The sequence below is a fragment of the Paramisgurnus dabryanus genome, chromosome 2 (assembly GCF_030506205.2).
Source record: "Paramisgurnus dabryanus chromosome 2, PD_genome_1.1, whole genome shotgun sequence".
In the NCBI taxonomy this organism is placed as follows: Eukaryota; Metazoa; Chordata; class Actinopteri; order Cypriniformes; family Cobitidae; genus Paramisgurnus; species Paramisgurnus dabryanus.
Genome location: NC_133338.1, coordinates 43,891,035 through 43,910,890, shown reverse-complemented (window position 1 = coordinate 43,910,890; position 19,856 = coordinate 43,891,035). Strand labels below are relative to the sequence as shown.

The 19,856-nt window shown below is 37.7% G+C and overlaps 1 protein-coding gene across 2 annotated transcripts in view; it reads left to right on the top strand.

Moving 5' to 3' along the window:
* Nucleotides 1-19,856, top strand: part of rbpjb (recombination signal binding protein for immunoglobulin kappa J region b) — a 50,309-nt gene that overhangs the window by 14,057 nt on the left and 16,396 nt on the right. Inside the window, exons 1-2 of one of the 2 annotated variants that reach the window (XM_065289038.2) lie at nucleotides 5,158-5,435; nucleotides 8,801-8,839. In XM_065289038.2, coding sequence (XP_065145110.1) covers nucleotides 5,377-5,435; nucleotides 8,801-8,839 — 98 coding nt within the window. In that variant the 5' untranslated portion in view covers nucleotides 5,158-5,376. Of the gene's footprint in view, nucleotides 1-5,157; nucleotides 5,436-8,800; nucleotides 8,840-19,856 lie in introns of those variants that run through there. The other variant, XM_065289040.1, reaches the window with a different exon arrangement.

The following is a 19,856-nucleotide window of genomic DNA, read 5'->3' as shown; positions in this document are numbered from 1 at the left end:
GAAACCATCAAAGCGATGTAAAGTGCATGCTCTGTAAACATACAGGGCACGCCTTTGTTTGCTGTTATGAAATTCAGGTCATCTTATCTATGTGGTTTAAAGGATGAATTTCTTTTTGTGTGTCATTTTCAACACAAACCGTAAGCGAATTCAACAGAAACGCAGATTGCAAAATGTCATGCGCGTTTGTAGGTTTGTCTCAAAAGCGAGAGTGGTAATTCATCGGTTCGCACAACCTTGAGTAAGAGAGGATCTTTTCCTTGTGTGCTGTCATGGAACAGACAGTAGTGAAAGGAACGGAAGGACGAAGGGAAGGAAGCAAAAATGGATAACATGCAGAAAAACTGATTCTGACAGCACTTCCTTTTCCTCTATTGAGCTCCGCTCACAGACGTTTAAAAGGGGAAATGTCACCCACATCATTCCCCTTTGACTTATTACGTTTTTTAATGGCTTTGCTTGTATCCCCGCCACCATCCTCGCACTCCCCACCTAATAAATGAGTCATATTTATAGATCTAATCATTTTTCCCCTGAAGTCTAGTAGTTGCTGAGATTTCTTTTGGTCAAAAACAGTCATCATTTGGTTTTACATGACCACTTTCCATCTTTTGTTTGATCTATGGATTTTATTATAAAAACCAAAAAGGGAATTCAAGGAAAATTAGATTTATCTTATTCTGTTAACATTAAACTTGTTTTTTACCGATCAACATCTCTCAAGGGAATTCGCTTGAACACCAAAGTGATTAACGCTGGTAGTCAGCATGGACAGCTTTTAGTTATTGCCTCGGTTCTGAAGTGTGTGAAGCTCCTAAACTTGAGTTATTCCCGAGAGGATGGGCACAAAAGCCGTGGGTCGAGTTGGACAGATAGTCGCAGAGCTGGAGAGGACTATCTTACTGCATGAGCACACTGAATAAATAGGATAAGACGCCAGCTGAAATCTTTGCACTTTTCTAATCACCCACTTTTAACAATCTGACAAAAACATTTCCTCATAACAGCAGTGAAATGGAATAGCACATAGCTTGAGTCATATTCTCGCCTCATATTTTCCTTTGGATCAAATGAACGTAAATATGCTACAAAACAATAAAATCTGGGCGTTATATCATTGTTGTGTATTCTGATTAGCTCATGAGGCGTGCCAAGTAGAGTTTCAGTCTGCCGAATGATTGAACATCTTCAAGTGTGATGGTGTTAGATTATTTCCATCTCAGTTTAAAATCTTACTGTACGTTTAGGGGATGATACTTCTGAATGTGCTCAGGTTTTCACTTATCTCTCTCTATGAAGGGTTCAAGGAAATGCTAGTGGTTTTTCGTGGAAATAGTTTTTTTTACGTTTTCTCTTGTATCGCCCTCACCCTTTCTTCGCAAACTCTCTCTCTTTTTCCTTTGCCGTCTTGTGACATCGTTTTTCCAATGTCTCGACATGTGGCGGGATATAGATTTGATTGACTTCTACAGGTTTCGTGTTTGGTCTTGTAACCAATTACAGTATATCTGGCTTGTAGAAGATATGTTGGCGTCTTTTAATCTGAAGAGTTTATGAAGGGCCAGACATGAATATCCTGATGGATCGAGGTTCCATTATGTGCACTTTTTATACTTTTTAATAGCCTGAATGGTTACATCCCTATTTTTTTAAATATCCTCAAACCTACAAAAATATAAAGTGGCCCTTTTTGCATGCCAGTATTGAAAAGTGAAACACTAAATAATATAAGGTATTAAATAATAACACACTATTGCCTATATTAAACATTTACCTGGTGGCTTACAGCATAAAAACACTCATCTGCTTGTTCTACAAGTCTTTGATTTTCTATGCTTAATATATTTTCGATTAATGCATTTGAAGTGGAGAGTTTTAAAGATGAGCTTTTTGCATCAGAGTATTCGCTTTTCACAAGGTATTTCTGACAAAAAAGCAGTTAAATCTTTCGAAACCTCAACTCAAACAACTCAAAGTGGACCTATAGTTTATAAATAGTTTTAATCTTTTATCAAAATGCTATCGACTTGTTAAGTCTGATGTCACACGCCACAACTTTCTAAACGTCTAAACGTTCCATCGGATGCCTTGAGCAAACAACAAACTTTACTAAAATAGACTCACTGTGCAGTGTAAAATTACAGAAAAATCTTGATCTTAACCGTTATCTCCACACTAAAATCCTTGATAACCAGAAAGTAATAAATTTTTTATGAATTTTTAAAGTATTGTTGTCTGAGACATCGTGAGCTTGGAGAATGTACTGTACACTGCAAGTTTATAAAAATATGGCTTAAATGTGTTAAGTGCAGATGAGATTGTAGTTTCATATAAACGAGTGGAGGCTTGGACCCGGAAATGGTATTCTTGGTTAAAGCTTTCAGGTTTTTATAAATAGTTTCTACCTTACCCCTCACCTGCCACATCCTGGCCAAAAAGCCTCCTAAAAATGGATGCCCATTATATTTTAGTGGGGGGGAGGGAGGGTGTGGCCCCATACCCGTCAAGATGAGAAAGAGATTGGTACTAAGGGAACTGACTTTAAGTTGTTAATGGTTGCCAAGCAGCGTGCCACATCGGCACATTTTGTATTAGTCACAAGTTTGCATGTTGTTTTTCTATAGCAACTTTAAATATAACTGCTACAGTTTGAGTTTCAAGTGTGAATTTATAATATTAGTTTTAGTTTTTGACAATTATTTTAGGAATAAGTGGTCAGTCATATGCAGTGTTTTTGCTATGCATCCAATAAATTCTGAATAATGATAAATATCAAAACATGGTTTGTGTCATGATGAAAATTAAAATATTTTTATTTAAAACCCTCAAATTAAATTTTATTTTGAAGAAACTATGACAGAAAATGAACACATACTAGATTATTAATGAATTAAATGTTTTTACCTCTAACGGGAAAAGCTGCGTGATGAAGTGAAACTAAAGAGTTAATAAACACAAACTAAAGCAGGTGTTGTAGAACGTCTGGCGAACGATGATAGATCGCAAAAAATTGTAAAAACTGATTATTTCCAACTATTAATTACATTATCTTAAAGGAGTGTAACTACTGTAGCATGTAAATAATGCACATAAATAACGTGAGCAAGAGCGCTCAACAATTATATCTAATCAACAGGCACGTGAAACCTAGCTAGCAGGTTGCTCAAACAACAAAATCACTAGCTAACTTACTTTAAATTTGCAAGAACTATAGACTAATTCAATGACAGGCTTAAATAACCCTAAAACATAAGTCCACTTACAGTTCTCACGGACACGTGTTTTATCAACTGGCAATCCTCCAGACATGACGGACCACGTCTTGATCTCATTTTGGCCTTGTGGCGCGCGTGCACGCTCGCGGTGTGAAGCGCGTCCGCACTATTTTCCAAGATGTTTTATCAACTGGCTAGTTATCCTCCAGAGAGTGACAGTCCGGACCATGTCTTTCTCATTTCAGCCATGTGGCGCGCGAGCCCCACTCGCGGTGTGAAGCGCGTACGCACTATTCTCCGAGATGCACTTGCACTTCATGGCCTTTTGTGCGGCGAAATATATATTTTTTTGACGACCTAGTTAAAGCGGTAGAGTTTCCAAGCTTAGGCGGGCCGCCAGAACCCTGGCCCTTACATATCTACATACAAAACACTGTGCAGCATGTTTACTTACAAAACAAGCAGCGTACTCTAATATAATATTAGTTCACGTCCATTTAACCTAATCAAGACAAAGTGACAGATTTCAAAATTAGGTGTAAGCAGAATGTGTCTCTCTCGTCCACTTGTGAGCCGATCGATGAAAAACACCTCTTAATAGTAAACAGCCCCTATGAGAGTTAGTTAAAATGTAGTTAGTAGAGTGTCTAAAAAGTACTATCAAAATAAAGTGTATTTCTTCTATTTATGTGGTATTCACAGTTATTGTTCATACCACCCACCACTGCTGCCCTAGTAAAGTGCACTCAGTTCTGGTTCAGTTCTGATGTGAAACAGCCTTTTTTTACAATCCAATCAGTTCCCAACGGATAAGGATCTATTAAATCTGGTTGCTTGGCATCTCTTCCCCCGTAACTGTTGGACATTTAGTTTGTGAATGTTCTGAAGCTGTCCAGCGAACTGCCAAATGTGTCTGCTGTCAGAATGTAATGGATGTAAATGATGGTCGGATTGAAGGTCACGTGTGATAGTGTGATGGGGAGATCCAGGGTTGACGGTTAGATGTAGTGTTTGGCTGAGCTAGACCTGTGATTGTGGGGTGTGTGTGGTAGCAGCGTGTACTTGAAGCGGGCTGGTAACCATTATCCTCTCAAACATCAGCACTTCACTGTGGGAACCTTATTGATCTACAGCTCTATAATTATTCTACTAGCACTCGTCCTTGTTCTCCGCCACACTCGCTCTCCCTCTCGTTCCTTTGCCATCTTCTGTTTAATCTTTCTGCTAAACCCCTGATCCCCTTTCTTGCCTTTTTACTTCTCATTTAATTGCTTTTTTGACTCTTATCTTCCTCTTCTCCTCCACACGTGCCTCATCCCTCCCCCTAATTTCAACTCTCTCTCTCTCCACCCCTCCCTTTTCCAGCATTCCCTCGCTTACAAAGTTCAATGACCTTTTGTGTTAGACCAGGCGCAAGAACAAGCTTCATTGTTTTTTGTCTGCAAGAAAATAAGACAGCTAGTTTCTATGATCATGTATAACAACAGAGCGATTGTCAAGTCAGAATATGCGTATTTAGTCAAGTCCTGTCTTGGAGTTCACATGTTGACTCTTGTACTTTAATTTAGAGAGTTGCAAAGAACCATTTTAACATATTTGTTCCCTGGGATCCCTTCAAAACAGTATATAAATCAAGATTGCATTCAGGATTGCAATTAAATAATCACTACCAATGCATTGGAGGTTTCTGTTTTCAAGTCCCTCTGTAGTATAATTGTTCATTGTGACCATTGGGAGCCATTTAGAGGCCCTACAGTTCATCTATTTGCATATAATTTGGCAATTTGATATGCAATTATAGCATATCAGCAGCAGCACAAATAGTCATGTATACTTTGTAGTGTACTGTAACTCGCTTTGAATAAAAGCGTCTCCTGAATGCATAAATGTAAAACTTATATTATTAAGGGATATAAGAGATATTTTTATATATGCAACTTTTTAAAGTATAATTCTCTTTGGCTGTTTGTATTGTGCCATCTCAATCTCTGGTCTCATTGCAGAGGCTGCTTGACTTAAAAGGAGATCTTCTTGTAGCTCCCTTAGGTTCAGTATGGCTGTATCAGACATTGATTTTTCTTTCTTCTATTTTAAACCCTTTCACAGTCACCGTCTCGTCTTTGCTTTGGCCTCAAGGATGCTGTCAGTTTAATACGGGCCCATGGGGACCAGCAGCACCATGCAGACAGCACTGTGGGTCGGACCCTCTGCAGAGCTTCTGTAGGCCTCAGTTTCCTTACGCTTACTTTGTCATTTGACGTATGCTTTCTTCCTAAGCGTTTAACAGTGCATTCGTTTTAATAATATATATGTTCCTTATTTACAAAAACAAGAAGACCGTGTGATGTAAACTACAACAGTGACATGCTTCACCCACATATTTTAAAGTTGTCATTGATGTACCAAAACTAACAATGGTGCAAAATCAAATGACCAGTTAAGCTATAGACGGTTTCATCGGACGCACGTTCGGTGACGCGATACTCGTCTGGTCTGAACTTTACTTCCGGTTTCGGTTTTTTAAATTCTTGACTAGTTGCTAAACTGAACTCTTGAACAAATACCTCGTCAAAAACAACAAATGTTTATGTTTCCTAGGTTATCTATGTGTTGTTTATATTGCTTGTTATATAAATAAACTATGTTGTTATTTATTCTTAGCGAAGTTTACCGGAAGTTACGTGTTGACTACGAAAGCCGCTTGTTTATGTTGTCACTGCTAGAAGGAAGTGCGGTCTCTATCCAACACATATTTAATCATTAATAGCGTTAAAGAGGTATCATTCAAGGTGTTACATCGATTTTACCCAGTCAATCCTCTATGCTCTTTCTGTGGAGTGAAAAACGAGCCTGTACTTTTTTGGGATTGTGTTCATAGCTACTTTTTGGAAGAAATTTTGTCTATTTGTACGTACTTCTTTGTTAGTCAATTTCTCTTTGGAGTTTAAGGATGTCTATTTGGTTGTTTTAACTCTGTTAAAATTTTTAAAGGCAAGTATTTTCTTAAAAATCGATTTATTTTTCTAGCCAAGTTTTTTGTACACAAGTGTACATTTTTATCTGTCAAACCTCTTTTATTATTTTCTGCAATGACCTGAAATCTTATTTGGGTACTATCTCTTCTTTTAAACATGCAAAAGCTTTAAAGTCAGTTACATTGTGCATCAAGTATAATATTTATTATTTTCTATAATGAAAACCAAAGGATCTTGAGGCACTTTTATCTCTCTCGAACTTATTTTAAATTATATGTTTCCCTGGGCTTAATTTTATTTTATATTATTATTATTTATTTATTTTCTTTTTTTACTTTTTTATCGCTTTATCCTTTTTATTTATTTTTTTGTCTATTTTACTTGCTTTTCACTTTACTCGTTCTTTATCTACTGTTTATAATTAGTATTGTTTTTGTAGTTGAATCTGTATTTACTGGTATGTTTGTTTAATAAAAAAAAGAATAAAAAGTTTTCACTGCTAAAACCGTCTATAGACCCAAGACATAGACATACTATTAGGAGCATGCTAAGTGCAACCTGATGCTGTTAATATAAGTATATTAGGGCAATACACATATAGTCATACGGTATATTACTGTATATTTAAAAAAATCTCAATATTGTGCTTGGATTTTTTAAGAGGATTGGTGTGAACTGTTAGGGATAGTCAAGGAAAAATTTAGTGATGCACCGATGTATCGGCCGCCGATATTTATCGGCCGATTTTTGATTAATTTGATACCATCGGCATATCGGCAATAGCACGAGAAAGGCAGATACCGATTGTTTATTAATTAACTGCATAAAGAAATCCATTATATGTAAAAAAAAATGAGTTAATGTTGTTAATGAAAGAAAGCTGAATAGCAAAAACCTCCTTTACAGGTTGTCATGTTGTCTTTTTATATTTGTTTTAGCTTAATTTGTGCCTATCTTATTATGCTGGTCACTTGAATGTTAATTAGATCAAATCCATGTTCAGTAAAAATTATTTGATGCAGAAATAAACTAGCTAATAGACCAACTGTATAGTATTGTATACAAGTGTTTAATATCGGTATCGGCATCGGTATCGGCCAGAAGTTGTCTGTTTAAATCGGTATCGGCATCGGCCCAAAAAAATCCTATCGGTGCATCCCTAGAAAAATTACAATACTGTCATTTTCTCATCCTCAGGCTGATCCAAACTTATATAAGCGTATATTAAATATAAAGCTTATTTAACATTTATTTGTTCTGCTGAACACAAAGAAAGATATTTTGAGGAATGTTTATAACCGAGCAGATCTGGGGCACCATTGAATTCCATAGTAGTAAAATAATACTATGAAACTGAATGGTCTGTTTGGTTATATAAACATTTTCTAAATATATTCAGAATAAAAACAAATACATGTTTGGAACAACTTCTGGGTAAGTAAACGATGACAGAATTGTCATTCGTCGGTGAACTTTCGCAGAGTTGGACATTAGCACACATTGCTTAGCCAATGACAAAGTTTGCTTCGTAAACAGGTTCAGCATTGTCTTGGCTACTGTAGATTTTTGGTTAGATTTCGAGTAATTACAGTTGCGATGTCTCTGTAGTAACGGCTTCAAACAGATGGTATCATGACAGATCTTGAGGTTCTACTGAAATGAGACAACGGTTTTCATTTGCCATCTGATGTCACGGGCATAAGCGAAACGTCTAATAAATGTTCCACATTACTGTACCATGATGATTTGTCACTCTACAATTTACTGTGACATTTAGAAGAAACAAGCCTTCGTCTGCCTGACACGAAATATCACGTCTGTGACGGCTGAAAGCCGACAGCGGGCCTCATACTTGGCTTTTCAAGAGTGTACTTCAAAAACGTCTGTATTGCGGTTCTAATGCGAGAGTTTTGCTATATAAAGATATGTTTTCAGTTCAAAACAAGTTTAGCAATATTGACAGCATCTGTGGTATGCTGCTTATTTCCACAGGAAATAGTTTTGCATTAATTGCGCATGCAGTCATGCACTTACAATGGGGGTCTCGGGGCCTAAGCATTTTGGATATTTCAAAAAGTGCTTTACTGAATATGTACGTTGTACTTTTTGCTACAAACTGATGGAGCGGTCGAAATACTTTCTGGGATAATCGACAACAGACAACAAACATCAATAGAGCTTAACTTGTATTGAACCCAAAGCATTACTTTTAATCCCCGACGAAGGCCAAGAAATGCATGTTTACAGCAGATTTGACTGGTCTACTGTGATTATTAGTCTGGTCCGATTGGGAAAGTGCCGCAGTTCGGCCACCTGTGAGTGTGTTTGTACACACGGTCACGTGAGAGACTCTCACAAGGTCAGCGCAACAGCTGCAGGCCTGCTAATCGCAAATAGTGGCCAGTTGTGTGCTAGTCGCGGCACATTTGAGTGTGTGAATGTGTTTGCCTTGCGTTGAATGATGGGAGACGGCCTTGTGTGTGTGTGTACGTGCTGCGGTAGTAAAGTATAATGCACAGGTGCAGCGTCAAGAATTTGTGTGCATGTAAAGCGATGTTATTGTTTATTTTGTGGCCGGCTTTCTGCTAAAGTGTTTATCTCTTTTCACAGGAAGTTCGGGGAGCACCCTCAACCACAGCGCCTGACGAGGTATGTTCATCACCTTCGCATGCTTGTAACAAAAAAGCTAGCTTTAATATTGAGGTTGAGGTGTACACAAATCAAGCTGTTGTGATTCGGAAACACCGTATGAGAAAATAAAAATAAAACCACAAATGAATAAATGTGGAAATCTTTTTTTTTGTTCTGTATTGCTTCTCACGATATATACAGGTTTACAGAAATTAAAACTTTTTTTGGAATTTCCACAAAATATTCACCATTGAGTAAACTACGGACAACTGGGGCAAAAAGCCAAATACATAATTTTGTTGGTTTTACACTATCAAATTCTTGGGTTGTTTCAAACCCATTGTTGGGTAAACTATGGACAAACCAAATATTGGGTTACTGGGATATTTCAAACATACAAATGCTTGTTTGTTTAAACCCATGGTTGGGTCAAATATGGAGTTCCCACCCACGTTAATTTAAACTAGGGCTGGGCCGACACCACTCTATCACCCTTTTAATCAATTAAGCTGCAAGTAACACATTTGTTAGCCGTACAAAAAGCTTAAACAGAGCTACAGAACTCAAACATTTTACTGTCCAACAAATGACTGTGCAAATTCAAAGACTCAATGAAACATTGTGCAATACTGCTGCTTCATTTTTATTTAAATGTTTCAAACAGAATAGTAGCAACATTTTTTGTTAGCACAAAAATTCCAAATGAAATTTAAGGGGTAACTTTGGACATTTTAAAGTGCAACTTTGTGCAAATTCATGTTGCTCAGCAAGTCGTGCTTTACCCCAAGTTGCCATGACAAGGTCTGTGTTGGTATTGTATCGGATTGTACTCCTCGACTGCTTCAATATTCAGTCCTGCCATTTTCACCAATATCAGACTAATATCGAAACGGAATATCGCATCGGCCTACCCCTATTTTAAACCAACATCTGGTTTGTCCATTTACCCAACTAGGGGTTGAAATGAGTGTAGAATCATAATTGTGAGTGTCACATAATTTATGTGATATTTCAATATCTGGGTCACAGTACACTAATATTATATTTTTTTTAGGGCCGGGACTTTAACGCGTTAATAAAGATTAATTAATTACACAAAAAATAACGCGTTAAACATTTTTAACGCATTTTAATCGCACTTATTTTTGCACCGCGGAACATTTCTCATTGAATGAGTTTCGGCGGACCGATTATACTGGAGCACCAACTAGCGTTCATGACTTCAGACAACAACAAACCACAGTGAACATGAACGAAGAAGCTGATGAGATCGCTTTGGTTGGCCCCGTGGATCGGAAATTCTTTTATAAAAAACGAACGGATGGAAGCGTCGATAAGAGCATGGTTGTGTGTAAGCTATGCAACAAGGAATTCACATATCACCGCAGCACATCGAGCCTCAAGTATCATCTCAATGCAAAACATATAGCAGCTAGTGTGGACGTTAGCCCGACTCCGAGTACAATGACTTGGTTGAACAAAAATAAACAATATTTTGTTGCTTAAGCTATGTATTCAGTCATTATTCATGGTATACTAAAAATCCATGTGAAAAAATAACTTCTCAATGTTCTCAGGTCAAATATTTATATGTGATTAAAATGTGATTATTTTCGATTAATTAATTACAAAGCCTCTAATTAATTAGATTAATTTTTTTAATCGAGTCCCGGCCCTAATTTTAAGTTATTTACTCTCAAATATATTTTCTTAGTTTGTTTTGACTCTGCTATAAAATATGCACATGAATGTTGGCTCATCTCCTATTCCCAAACAAATAATGTGAAGAAGTTGTAAAAATATTGATACAAAAAAACTCAATCCCCACTAATAAAGCGTGTTTTAAATGAATGACTTCCTGGTTTTCCAGATCCCATTAATCTACAATTTGGCAAGTGTCCTTGTTGTCTGTGCAGAATAAGTTTGATCTTTGACTGGATAATGTTTTTTTAACTGGTAGTCTGAAAATAAAAGTGTTTTTGGCCTAGGACAGTCTTGAGTCTTCACTGAGGCTTAGTTTTCCGCCTGGAGTTTTTCCTCACTGACAGTCGCTTTTTATCACCCCTATGTCTGTTTTCTCTCTTTCTCTTGCTTTTTTTCTCTTGTCCTTTTGCTTTCCTTTCCTTGGTGTTATTGTTTAAAGGAAGTGTATCTAATTTGGAAAAATGCTAACTTTAGCCTACTAGCACTTAAATCATGATCCCACCTTCTGTTCAAATTGCCATCTAAAGCCACGCGTCCCCCCATTAACACGCACAGACCAGAAGCCCATTCATGTTTCATTCACCAGTGAGAAAACTTTGCAGTACAAAGTGTATAACATTACCAAAATAATTAACATAAATAACTGTTTTAACTCCGAATTAGATACAGCATATTTTCAGTCGTGTAGACGTAGTTTGCTTGTAATTAAAAAATCTATATATTGTTAGGCTAATTGATAAAGGAACACAAACTACATACGCAACACAATGTTTCATCAAAATAGACTATCTGAATCCATCTAAAATAAAGAGAATCATACCGCGTACCGCATACTTTCTGCAAGAAATACTGCAACGACCCTTTCAGACCAGGTTTCCCCGCTGGCTCTTTGATTGCTCCCTGGTGGCTGGCTGCAGTACAAGTCATAAACGCCACCCTCTTTATTCAAACTAACGGGACTCTGCTTTAAATATAAAAAATTACACTTCCAATATATTTTCAGGAAAGGTTTTGGTCCTTTAAGGTAGTCTCATATATGTTCAGTCGTTCATTTTTTGCTAAGTTTCATTTTAGCTAGTAATTTGATGCTATAGAAATGGGGCGTGTCGTTATGATTGGCGTGGTTGAATTGGGCACGCAAGCATATGGGCGATCGTTTGGTACCGCGGCTCTGCATCTGGATCCACGAACGATTTCTTCTGCATATGCCCTGGTTCCAAACTGAAGTTTTTACGTAGCATGACAGCGCCCATGGTCGGACATTTTTGGCTTCAATTCATTACAATGGAAGAAAGCAGTGTTGTGTCAAAAAAAGACGATCCAGACGTTTTTTTGACGTTGTTGTTTCAAAAGATGTCTTTCGTTTTGTGGCCCAGTGCAGGTTGTCAATTCGTCAGAAAGGTTTGTTTGCCTCTGTTTACAAAACGCAAATTAATGCCCTATGACGTATGATGTCTGCGTGAACAGGGTGTGCAGTGGCATGCAAAACACATTCACAGAAAAGGAGCAAAAATAAAATTGCACGCGTCCAAATACTGCATTCGGTTTATGAAAATTTTTTTGGTCCTTCACCGATGACATATTTATAAAAATACATTTAGACACTTTAACATGGTGATTGTTAACAGATGTGAGGAGAGTCTCCACCGGTTAACTACAAATGTTTCTGGATTAAATCAGATACCCTCTTTAGCCTACTTTGGCCAACCCGTTTACTGTATCAGTCCCTCTGGCATAGGTTTATTTTTGCTTTTTAAATATTGGTAACAGTGTCACATATCTCACATAAAAGGAATATAAATATAAAACTCCTTATATAACAGTCATTATAAACCTTTTTTTCTATTTTGTAACCTCTTTGTGGAAAGTGCTTAATGTTCTTGTACTTTATCCATCCTACTTTTGAAGAGTCCAAATTATAGGCTAAACATTCAAGCAAGAAACATGGAACCAAACTGAGGAAACATTTAGAGAAGATCCGCTCTGAAGCAGCTCTCGTTTTTAGTGGAGATGTGAGGGACATGGTAAATGACAGAGAGGACAGAGTTCAGTGCCGCCCGCCCTGCCCGACCGAGTCGCATGCCCTGTGGTTGACTCGCATCACGACTGAACGCTGGCGAAGTGCACACACCCTGACAGTGTTCAGCGGGTGCTTCATGGCCACTGCTCGGTCTTTTCACCTGTGAATCGAAATAAATAGGTCAAATAGGTGTTGTTTAGTTGCTGGTTAGGGGCAGATTAGTTCAGATTTATTTGGATCAAAGTTATATGTAAGAAGCTTTCTGCGTATATTGGTTATTTTTATTGAGGAGTGCACCGTGTTGAGATTGCTATGGGATCGGGTGATGATGATGTAGTATTTGTGTAGATAGATGAACCTCTTTCTACATCTCCAGTCTCAATTAGCAGGCAAAGTATTTGCCAGATTCACTCTCATATTTCTTTTAGTGCACATTCAAACATGCAGTCTTGTCTTGGCACTAGTTGCTGTTTTTAGCAGTATTGCTAATTCTGCAACATGGGCATGAACTAACTTGAGCTGTGTCTTGTTCAAATCCCCTGCTTTCTTTCCTGTATGTTTTCTTGGGTTTTTCATGTGGTTTCTCCTGTCCTGTTTTATTCTCCCGTTGGTTAGATGACTTTAATTTGTGGCTTTTTAATATCCAAAGTGATTTAAAACAAGACTGATTAAAGAGGTGCAGGCATTAAGTGCCGATCGAACCGCTCACAAACTCTTTTCTGGTGTCAGCTCTTCTTGTTGTCTTTAAACCATTAGACTATAAGGCTGGGGAATATATTGAATATTTATGATATTGATAGGAGGTTCTGACAGACTATTGCTGCATACAGGTCGAGAAGATCCCCTAACTACCTTTAAAGCTTATTTAGTTTAATTGTTTATCTTATGGTGTGTTCAGACTGCACGATTTTAGCCCTGATTTTGCCTCGCCGACAGGTTAAAGAAATCGCAGACATATGCCCAAAATCACAGGCAAATTGATGCACAATCACACAGTATGAATAATCAAAGACGCTTTTGAGAGAATCGCCATCGAGTGGCCGACACCTATGAGATATCTGGCATGCTAGATATTTGAACCTGTCAGGGATTCAAAATCATGCCATGTGAAATGTGTTTTGACTGAAAATAACATCAGCGATGACCTACAGCCAATGTCTGTCTCGCTGGCGCACGTGTCTGCATAGTGAGCCGCGTACTCGCCCTCTCTCTCTCGCGAGCGCATTAAAGTCCATGAGTTCAGTATGAAAGCGCAGATATCCTATACTACTGCAAAGGGCTTTATTAGCCATGCTCTTATAAAATAGTACTTACACATTTGAGAAGAAACACGACAAAGATTTGCATGTGAAAAGTGTATGTCTAGAGAAGAGATACAGAGCTACTTCAAACTATAACTGTCACATTAATAATCTGATTTCTATTCAATTGTATTAAAAAGTCTGACTGCATGTTTATAGATATATTCATAGATGTAGAATAATGAGAGACAAGAGTAAGGCACCATCTTTGTAAAACTGCTTTTAAAAAAACATAAGTTATACTAACTCTGGGATTTTAAATATTTCTAATAGCTAATAAATGAATGGCAAAAACACAACTGTTACAACACTGCTTATTCAATGTACAATAAACAAATAATAATAAAAATAATAATAATGTTACTAAATTCTGAACAAAAATGTAATTCAAAATAGTCTTGTATCGTGATGCGCATCGTATCGGGACCCTTGTATCGGGATACGTATCGTATCGGGGAATTGTTGGCGATACACAGCCCTAATATACACGCATTCGTATGAAGTATAACAGTTCTTTAGTGAAGAGCAGAGAGTGGTTTTATTGAGAAATGAATTATGTTACTGTAGCTTTAAGACGTGAAAGAGATCTCTCTGTACACGTGCACTGATGACAGTGTGCGTCGGGTGTACGTGGACAAGAGCAGCTGTAAGGAAAAAGAAAGTTTAAACTGTCAAAACTTTAAAACGCATGCAAATAATAAACTTTTGGCATGAGGATGCAATTGTCCGTGATAGACAAGTGTTGTATACGCTGTGGATGTGACAATACACATCTCTGTAAAGGCAAAAAGAGAAATTCAAATCTGCTCGTCGCACATGAGCAGAGGGTTATAAAAATGCTCGCACTGTGTAAAAATGCTCTCTGATTGCAGCCACATTCAGGATCCCTATGATGACAAAAGTAAACAGAAAGATCAGTTCATGAGATCAGCGAGTACTGATCGAGTCATTTAATGCCTACTGATCTGAGCATCCCTAGTCTATTCATTCAATTTAGTTTGCATGTTTTAATGATTTTTTTACTTAATTTTTACTATATTATACTTCTTAAATAAATATTTTAGGTAGTGTTGGCTCTTAAGTTGTAGTCAATTCAGATCGTATACATTAATATGAAGAGATGTATTAAATGTTTATTCTTTATGAGATTATGAGCCCAAGTGTGACAGGCTCTCACTGTCAATTTCACTTTCCTCTTTACTTTTTCAGATAGTAAATAGCAGATTACTGGATAGACTTGTGGGTCTTGAGTTTTTAAGCATTGTGGTTCTCCTATAGTAAAGCTTAATATCAGTTTCTAAGCTACAAATGTTTCTTGTCCTTGTAACTAATATGGCTATTCATATTATATTTAAATTACCATTTATCCAAAGCGACTTGCAGTGTGGGTATACATTTTTTATCAGTATGTCTGATCCATTATGTCATGCTGTGATTTATGTTGTGTGCATGTGTGTGTGTGTGTGTTAGCTTGTTCATGAGTTCCTTTACTCACAGGTGATGGCAAGTGTGTCAGTCTCTCTCTGTGTGTTGTGGGTTTGTTGTTGCGTGTTTAGTATTTGTATGCATGTCGGAAGCTATTTCTGTTGAATTGCACATATTTGTCATGCCGATTCTCAAAACTGATGATGACTCACAAAGGTCTCTGTCCACTTCTTTCCTGTGATGGCTTTGTATATATGTGTATCTGTGTCAAGCATTGAGGTTGCTATTATGTTAGCATGTTATTTTGATAAACTGTTTTCTAATTCTACCTATTTCTGCTTTTAACAATACATTGTTGCAGAGCTTGATAAATATTTTACATTTTATATATAAATATAAATAATATAGTATATAACTACACAAAAATGTTGTATTGTATATATTTGCATTCTACGATATTTATGTTTTCTCGGTGTGAATTCATTTTTGTTTTCCATTTGCATTGAAATGTTGCGCTCAAGTTTTTCAGTACAGGTCCATTGATCACTCACATTTTTACATCAGATTCAAATAGATGTGTGTGTGTGTGTATGTGTGTGTTGTCTTTGTTCTGTAAAGGAGCTGTCAGCAGAGCCCAAAGCTTGTGGTTTTTCTCCGAAACGTATAAAGTCACATGCCCTAGTGGCTTCCCTTTGCATGCAAGTCTTGAGTTTATGAAGGAAAACTCTTCGATTGATCTTTAGGAATCATTGACCGCTTGCACAGAGTTGCATGCTATTGATGACCTTACTTTGCCAGCATTGCGAAGTGCAGTAAACTGTGGCAGAAACAATGAAGTCTCAGTTTGAGTCAAAGTGTTCTGCATAAGATGCTGGCCCATTAATTCCAAATTTAACTTTGGTGTTCGGATGGGGTGTGATGAACACATTTTAGGAATGACACTTTGATGGTAGGGTGGATGTGTTGTCTTTAGGAAGCCCTGTACAATAAAACCTATCAAGGGTTATGTATAATTACGGGGAGATGTTGATCACACCAAGCGTTTTGAAATCTGACGCAGTTGTCTTTATTGTAAAAGTATTGATAGTTTATTATTGTAGGGTAGTGAATTTGTTACAGAAGTAGCACTTTGATGTCTGTAGCTGTGGTGGGGAATTTAAATACCCAACTTCTCGAAACTGGTTTTGCCAAGTTTAAAATTTACTTTTACACTTTTAGCACACTAAAGCGCAGCACACAAAAATCTCAAAATGTATCCAACACTGCTAAACTAATTTTGAACCAAAATGAAATAGTTGACTCAGTAGTCAACATCTGTAACAATTTTTTGTAGGTTTTTGGTGACCCTTCCCCAGTTTGTAGTTGCAAAATGAAACAGAACTTGACTGAAAGTTATACTGTCGGAATTTTTGATAACAGTGCCAACATTGGGGAGTTTTGATGTTTTTTCCATATCTATACTTATCATGGTGGCTTCCAGAAAACTGCTATCGGGTGGTTTATAAACACGACTGGTGTTCTTGTCGATTGTCAGGTTGCTGGATATCAAAGCAGAACCCTGTTGACATAAAAACACTTTAGCATTTGAAGGAAATGTTAAAAGTCTCGCTGTGTTGTTGTTGCCGTTCTGCCTGTAATGAAGAATGAAAGCGTGCAGCTGATTTAATGTGCATGTGTTTGTCTTTGAGCCGCGGGGTCGTACAGGGAATTCAATGGTATTTTGGTAAATTGGGAGATCTTATACGTGGAGAGGTCTTCTCAGCAGAGCGTTTGATCTGTTTTTCTGAGGTACATGTACAAATAAGCAATGGTCAATAAATCATCTTTCTTCTAAACACACACACACACACACACACACATGGCAGGTTATAAGAAGTATCAGCGGTATCGGGTGACACAGGCCTGAGGAGATGACATCATTAGATCCACAAGAATCCAGTAAGAATGAGTGGAGGCGTTCAGTCTGTAAAGACTTTAGTTTCATTGACATTTATGCATTTTGCAGACGCCTTTATCCAAAGTGCATTACAAGGTAAACATTTTATCAGTTAGTGTGTTCCCTGGGGATCGAACCCATGACCCTTTGCACTGGTAGCAACACATCGCTCCACCGATTGAGCTATAGACTGTTTCAGCAGTAACAACATAAACAAGCGGCTTTCGTGGTCAACACATTACTTCTGGTAAACTCCGCTAAGAATAAATAACAAAAAAGGTACAATTTATAAGATATGTGCAGTAAAATATCCAAAAACCACTAGTCCAATGTTATATTTTTTCCAGCTGATTACTAACAATATCTAAAAATGTTTCAACTACTTGTGAATTATGAGAAAATCGCCGTTCTTAACAGTGACACGGGGCAGTGCAGTCGCCTGTAAATGACTTTAATATACATGTTACCCTTTGTTACCGCCTTTACTGACGTAGAAACAACATGACAACAGTGTCGTGGATAAATGCGGAAGTAATAGCGTCTGTCGGGCCACTCGCTTGTTTATGGTAAGGTTGATAATCTGAACACTTAATTCTGTGCTGTGTTAACACGCCATCGTATTGGACTAATACTGTAACATCTATAACTAACAATTGCGTTTTGAACATTACATAATAAAATAAAATGATGTCATCAAATACAACATTTATAAAAATTGATTACTTTACCTCATGTATTAACATGATTTCTCGTTCCTGTCTGATTGATGGCCATCAGCGTTTGAGTTAAAGACAACAAATCCCATAATTCCACGCTGCTTCAGAGCGTCATCAATCTACGCCATTGATATTGTTTTGATCTGGCGCCCTTTAGCGGCCAGGATCATACAAATTGCATCTTTAAACGCAGCTTATTTATATAACAAGCTAAATAAACAACACGTAGATTACCTAGGAAACCCAAACATTTGTTATTTTCTACGAGGTATTTGTTCAAGAGTTCAGTTTAGCAACTAGTCAAGAATTAAAAAAAAACTTAAACCAGAAGTAAAGTTGGGACCAGACGTGCATCGCGTCACCGCACATGCGTCCGATGAAACCATCTAAAGGAACAAATAGATGTTATAAACTTATAATATAAGTAGTCGAACCATGCATACAACAAAACTTTTATTTTTATATCACAGGTGTGCATTTATCTGCCTTTTAAAAGGCCGTATTTAAATATTGTGTGGTGTCGCACAACACTCACTCTCACCCTACAGTCACATTAGCTACAAAAGTGAGCGATACCGAGCGACACGGACTCGCTTGATAGGTGCTCCTTGGCTAGTATCTACAAGCGGTATCAAAAGTCACTTTAGAGGTATTGTTAAGTTACAAGAACGATGTTTTCGGATTTAAAAGTATTTATTTCTCGATAAAAGTAATAAAATATATGAGATAAATGCCAAACTTATCAGATATATACAGAAATACACATTTTCCGCCATCTTGAATTATTTTCTTCAGCCACAGAGCTACGTCACGCCGACCTTTCACTCCGATTGGCCGTCGCTTTGTCACATCGCTCAGCATTTGCATAAAATAGCCGCCTTGTGTATTTTGGCTCCACCTTGTTCGTCGCTGGTCGCTGGCAAACGGCCACTCCCATTGAAAATGAATGGTAGCCTGTCGCTCTGTCTCTTGTAGCTAATGTGACTGGGGGGTCAGTGTGGACAGACATCATTTAACAAAATCCACAGTGTAGAGAATTAAAAGACAAATTGTGCATGAAAAATATATATTATGACATACCAAACAAACCACAATATTACAAAAGGGGCTCTCATTGTGGTTGATACATGGTGTTTAGACATGGCAAAAAGTTTTGCCACTACATGCCAAGAAGACTGTATCATACGGAGTGTAAGATTTTAGTTTCCACGCTGCCATTTTGTAGGAGAATTATTGTCAGAGCACATCTTTCCCCTCCCTCCCTCGTGTCGCAGGGCCTCTCTTGCTTTCCATAACAAAAGCCTATCTTACTCCAGCGTGTGTGGGGCGTTTGCATGGAAAAGAGAAGCTGCTTGTTTGTGTGTGTGTGTGTGTGTGTGTGTGTGTGTGACCTGCCCCCCATAATACCCCATCTCTGTCCCTCTGAGCATTTTGGCGTGTCAGGTGTCACCGACATCTGTGCAAATGAACCGTTTTTTGTGTGTGAGTGTGTCTGTACCCGAGTGTGCACCCAATACGATTACACATAGTGAGCGTTTTTCTCCCGAAGGTCCCTGTTCGGTTTAACAGCGCTTATACGATCACAATAAAAAATGCAGCAAGCATTTTCTTTATCACATTTCCAGGGTGTCCAGCTTTCGAGGGCTAATTTGGGCTCACACATGTTGGGATGTTTTTCGTTAGTAACTGAGGTAATTGGACCACTGACACGAAATTCCTCGATTATGACCTAAGAGTGTTTGTACAATTTCGCTTTAACGCACATGCACACACCAAAAAGCGTTTCTGTCCTTTTGCCCTTTTGCTTACCCCCTCCTTCCTCCCTTCTTTTCATTTTAAAGACCCCCAGCTGGAAAGTTGAGGTTTTTGGCCACAATGTTTGTGTGCTTTCTGCAAGCAATACATAGTTGCGCTCACCAGAGAATTGGCTAAT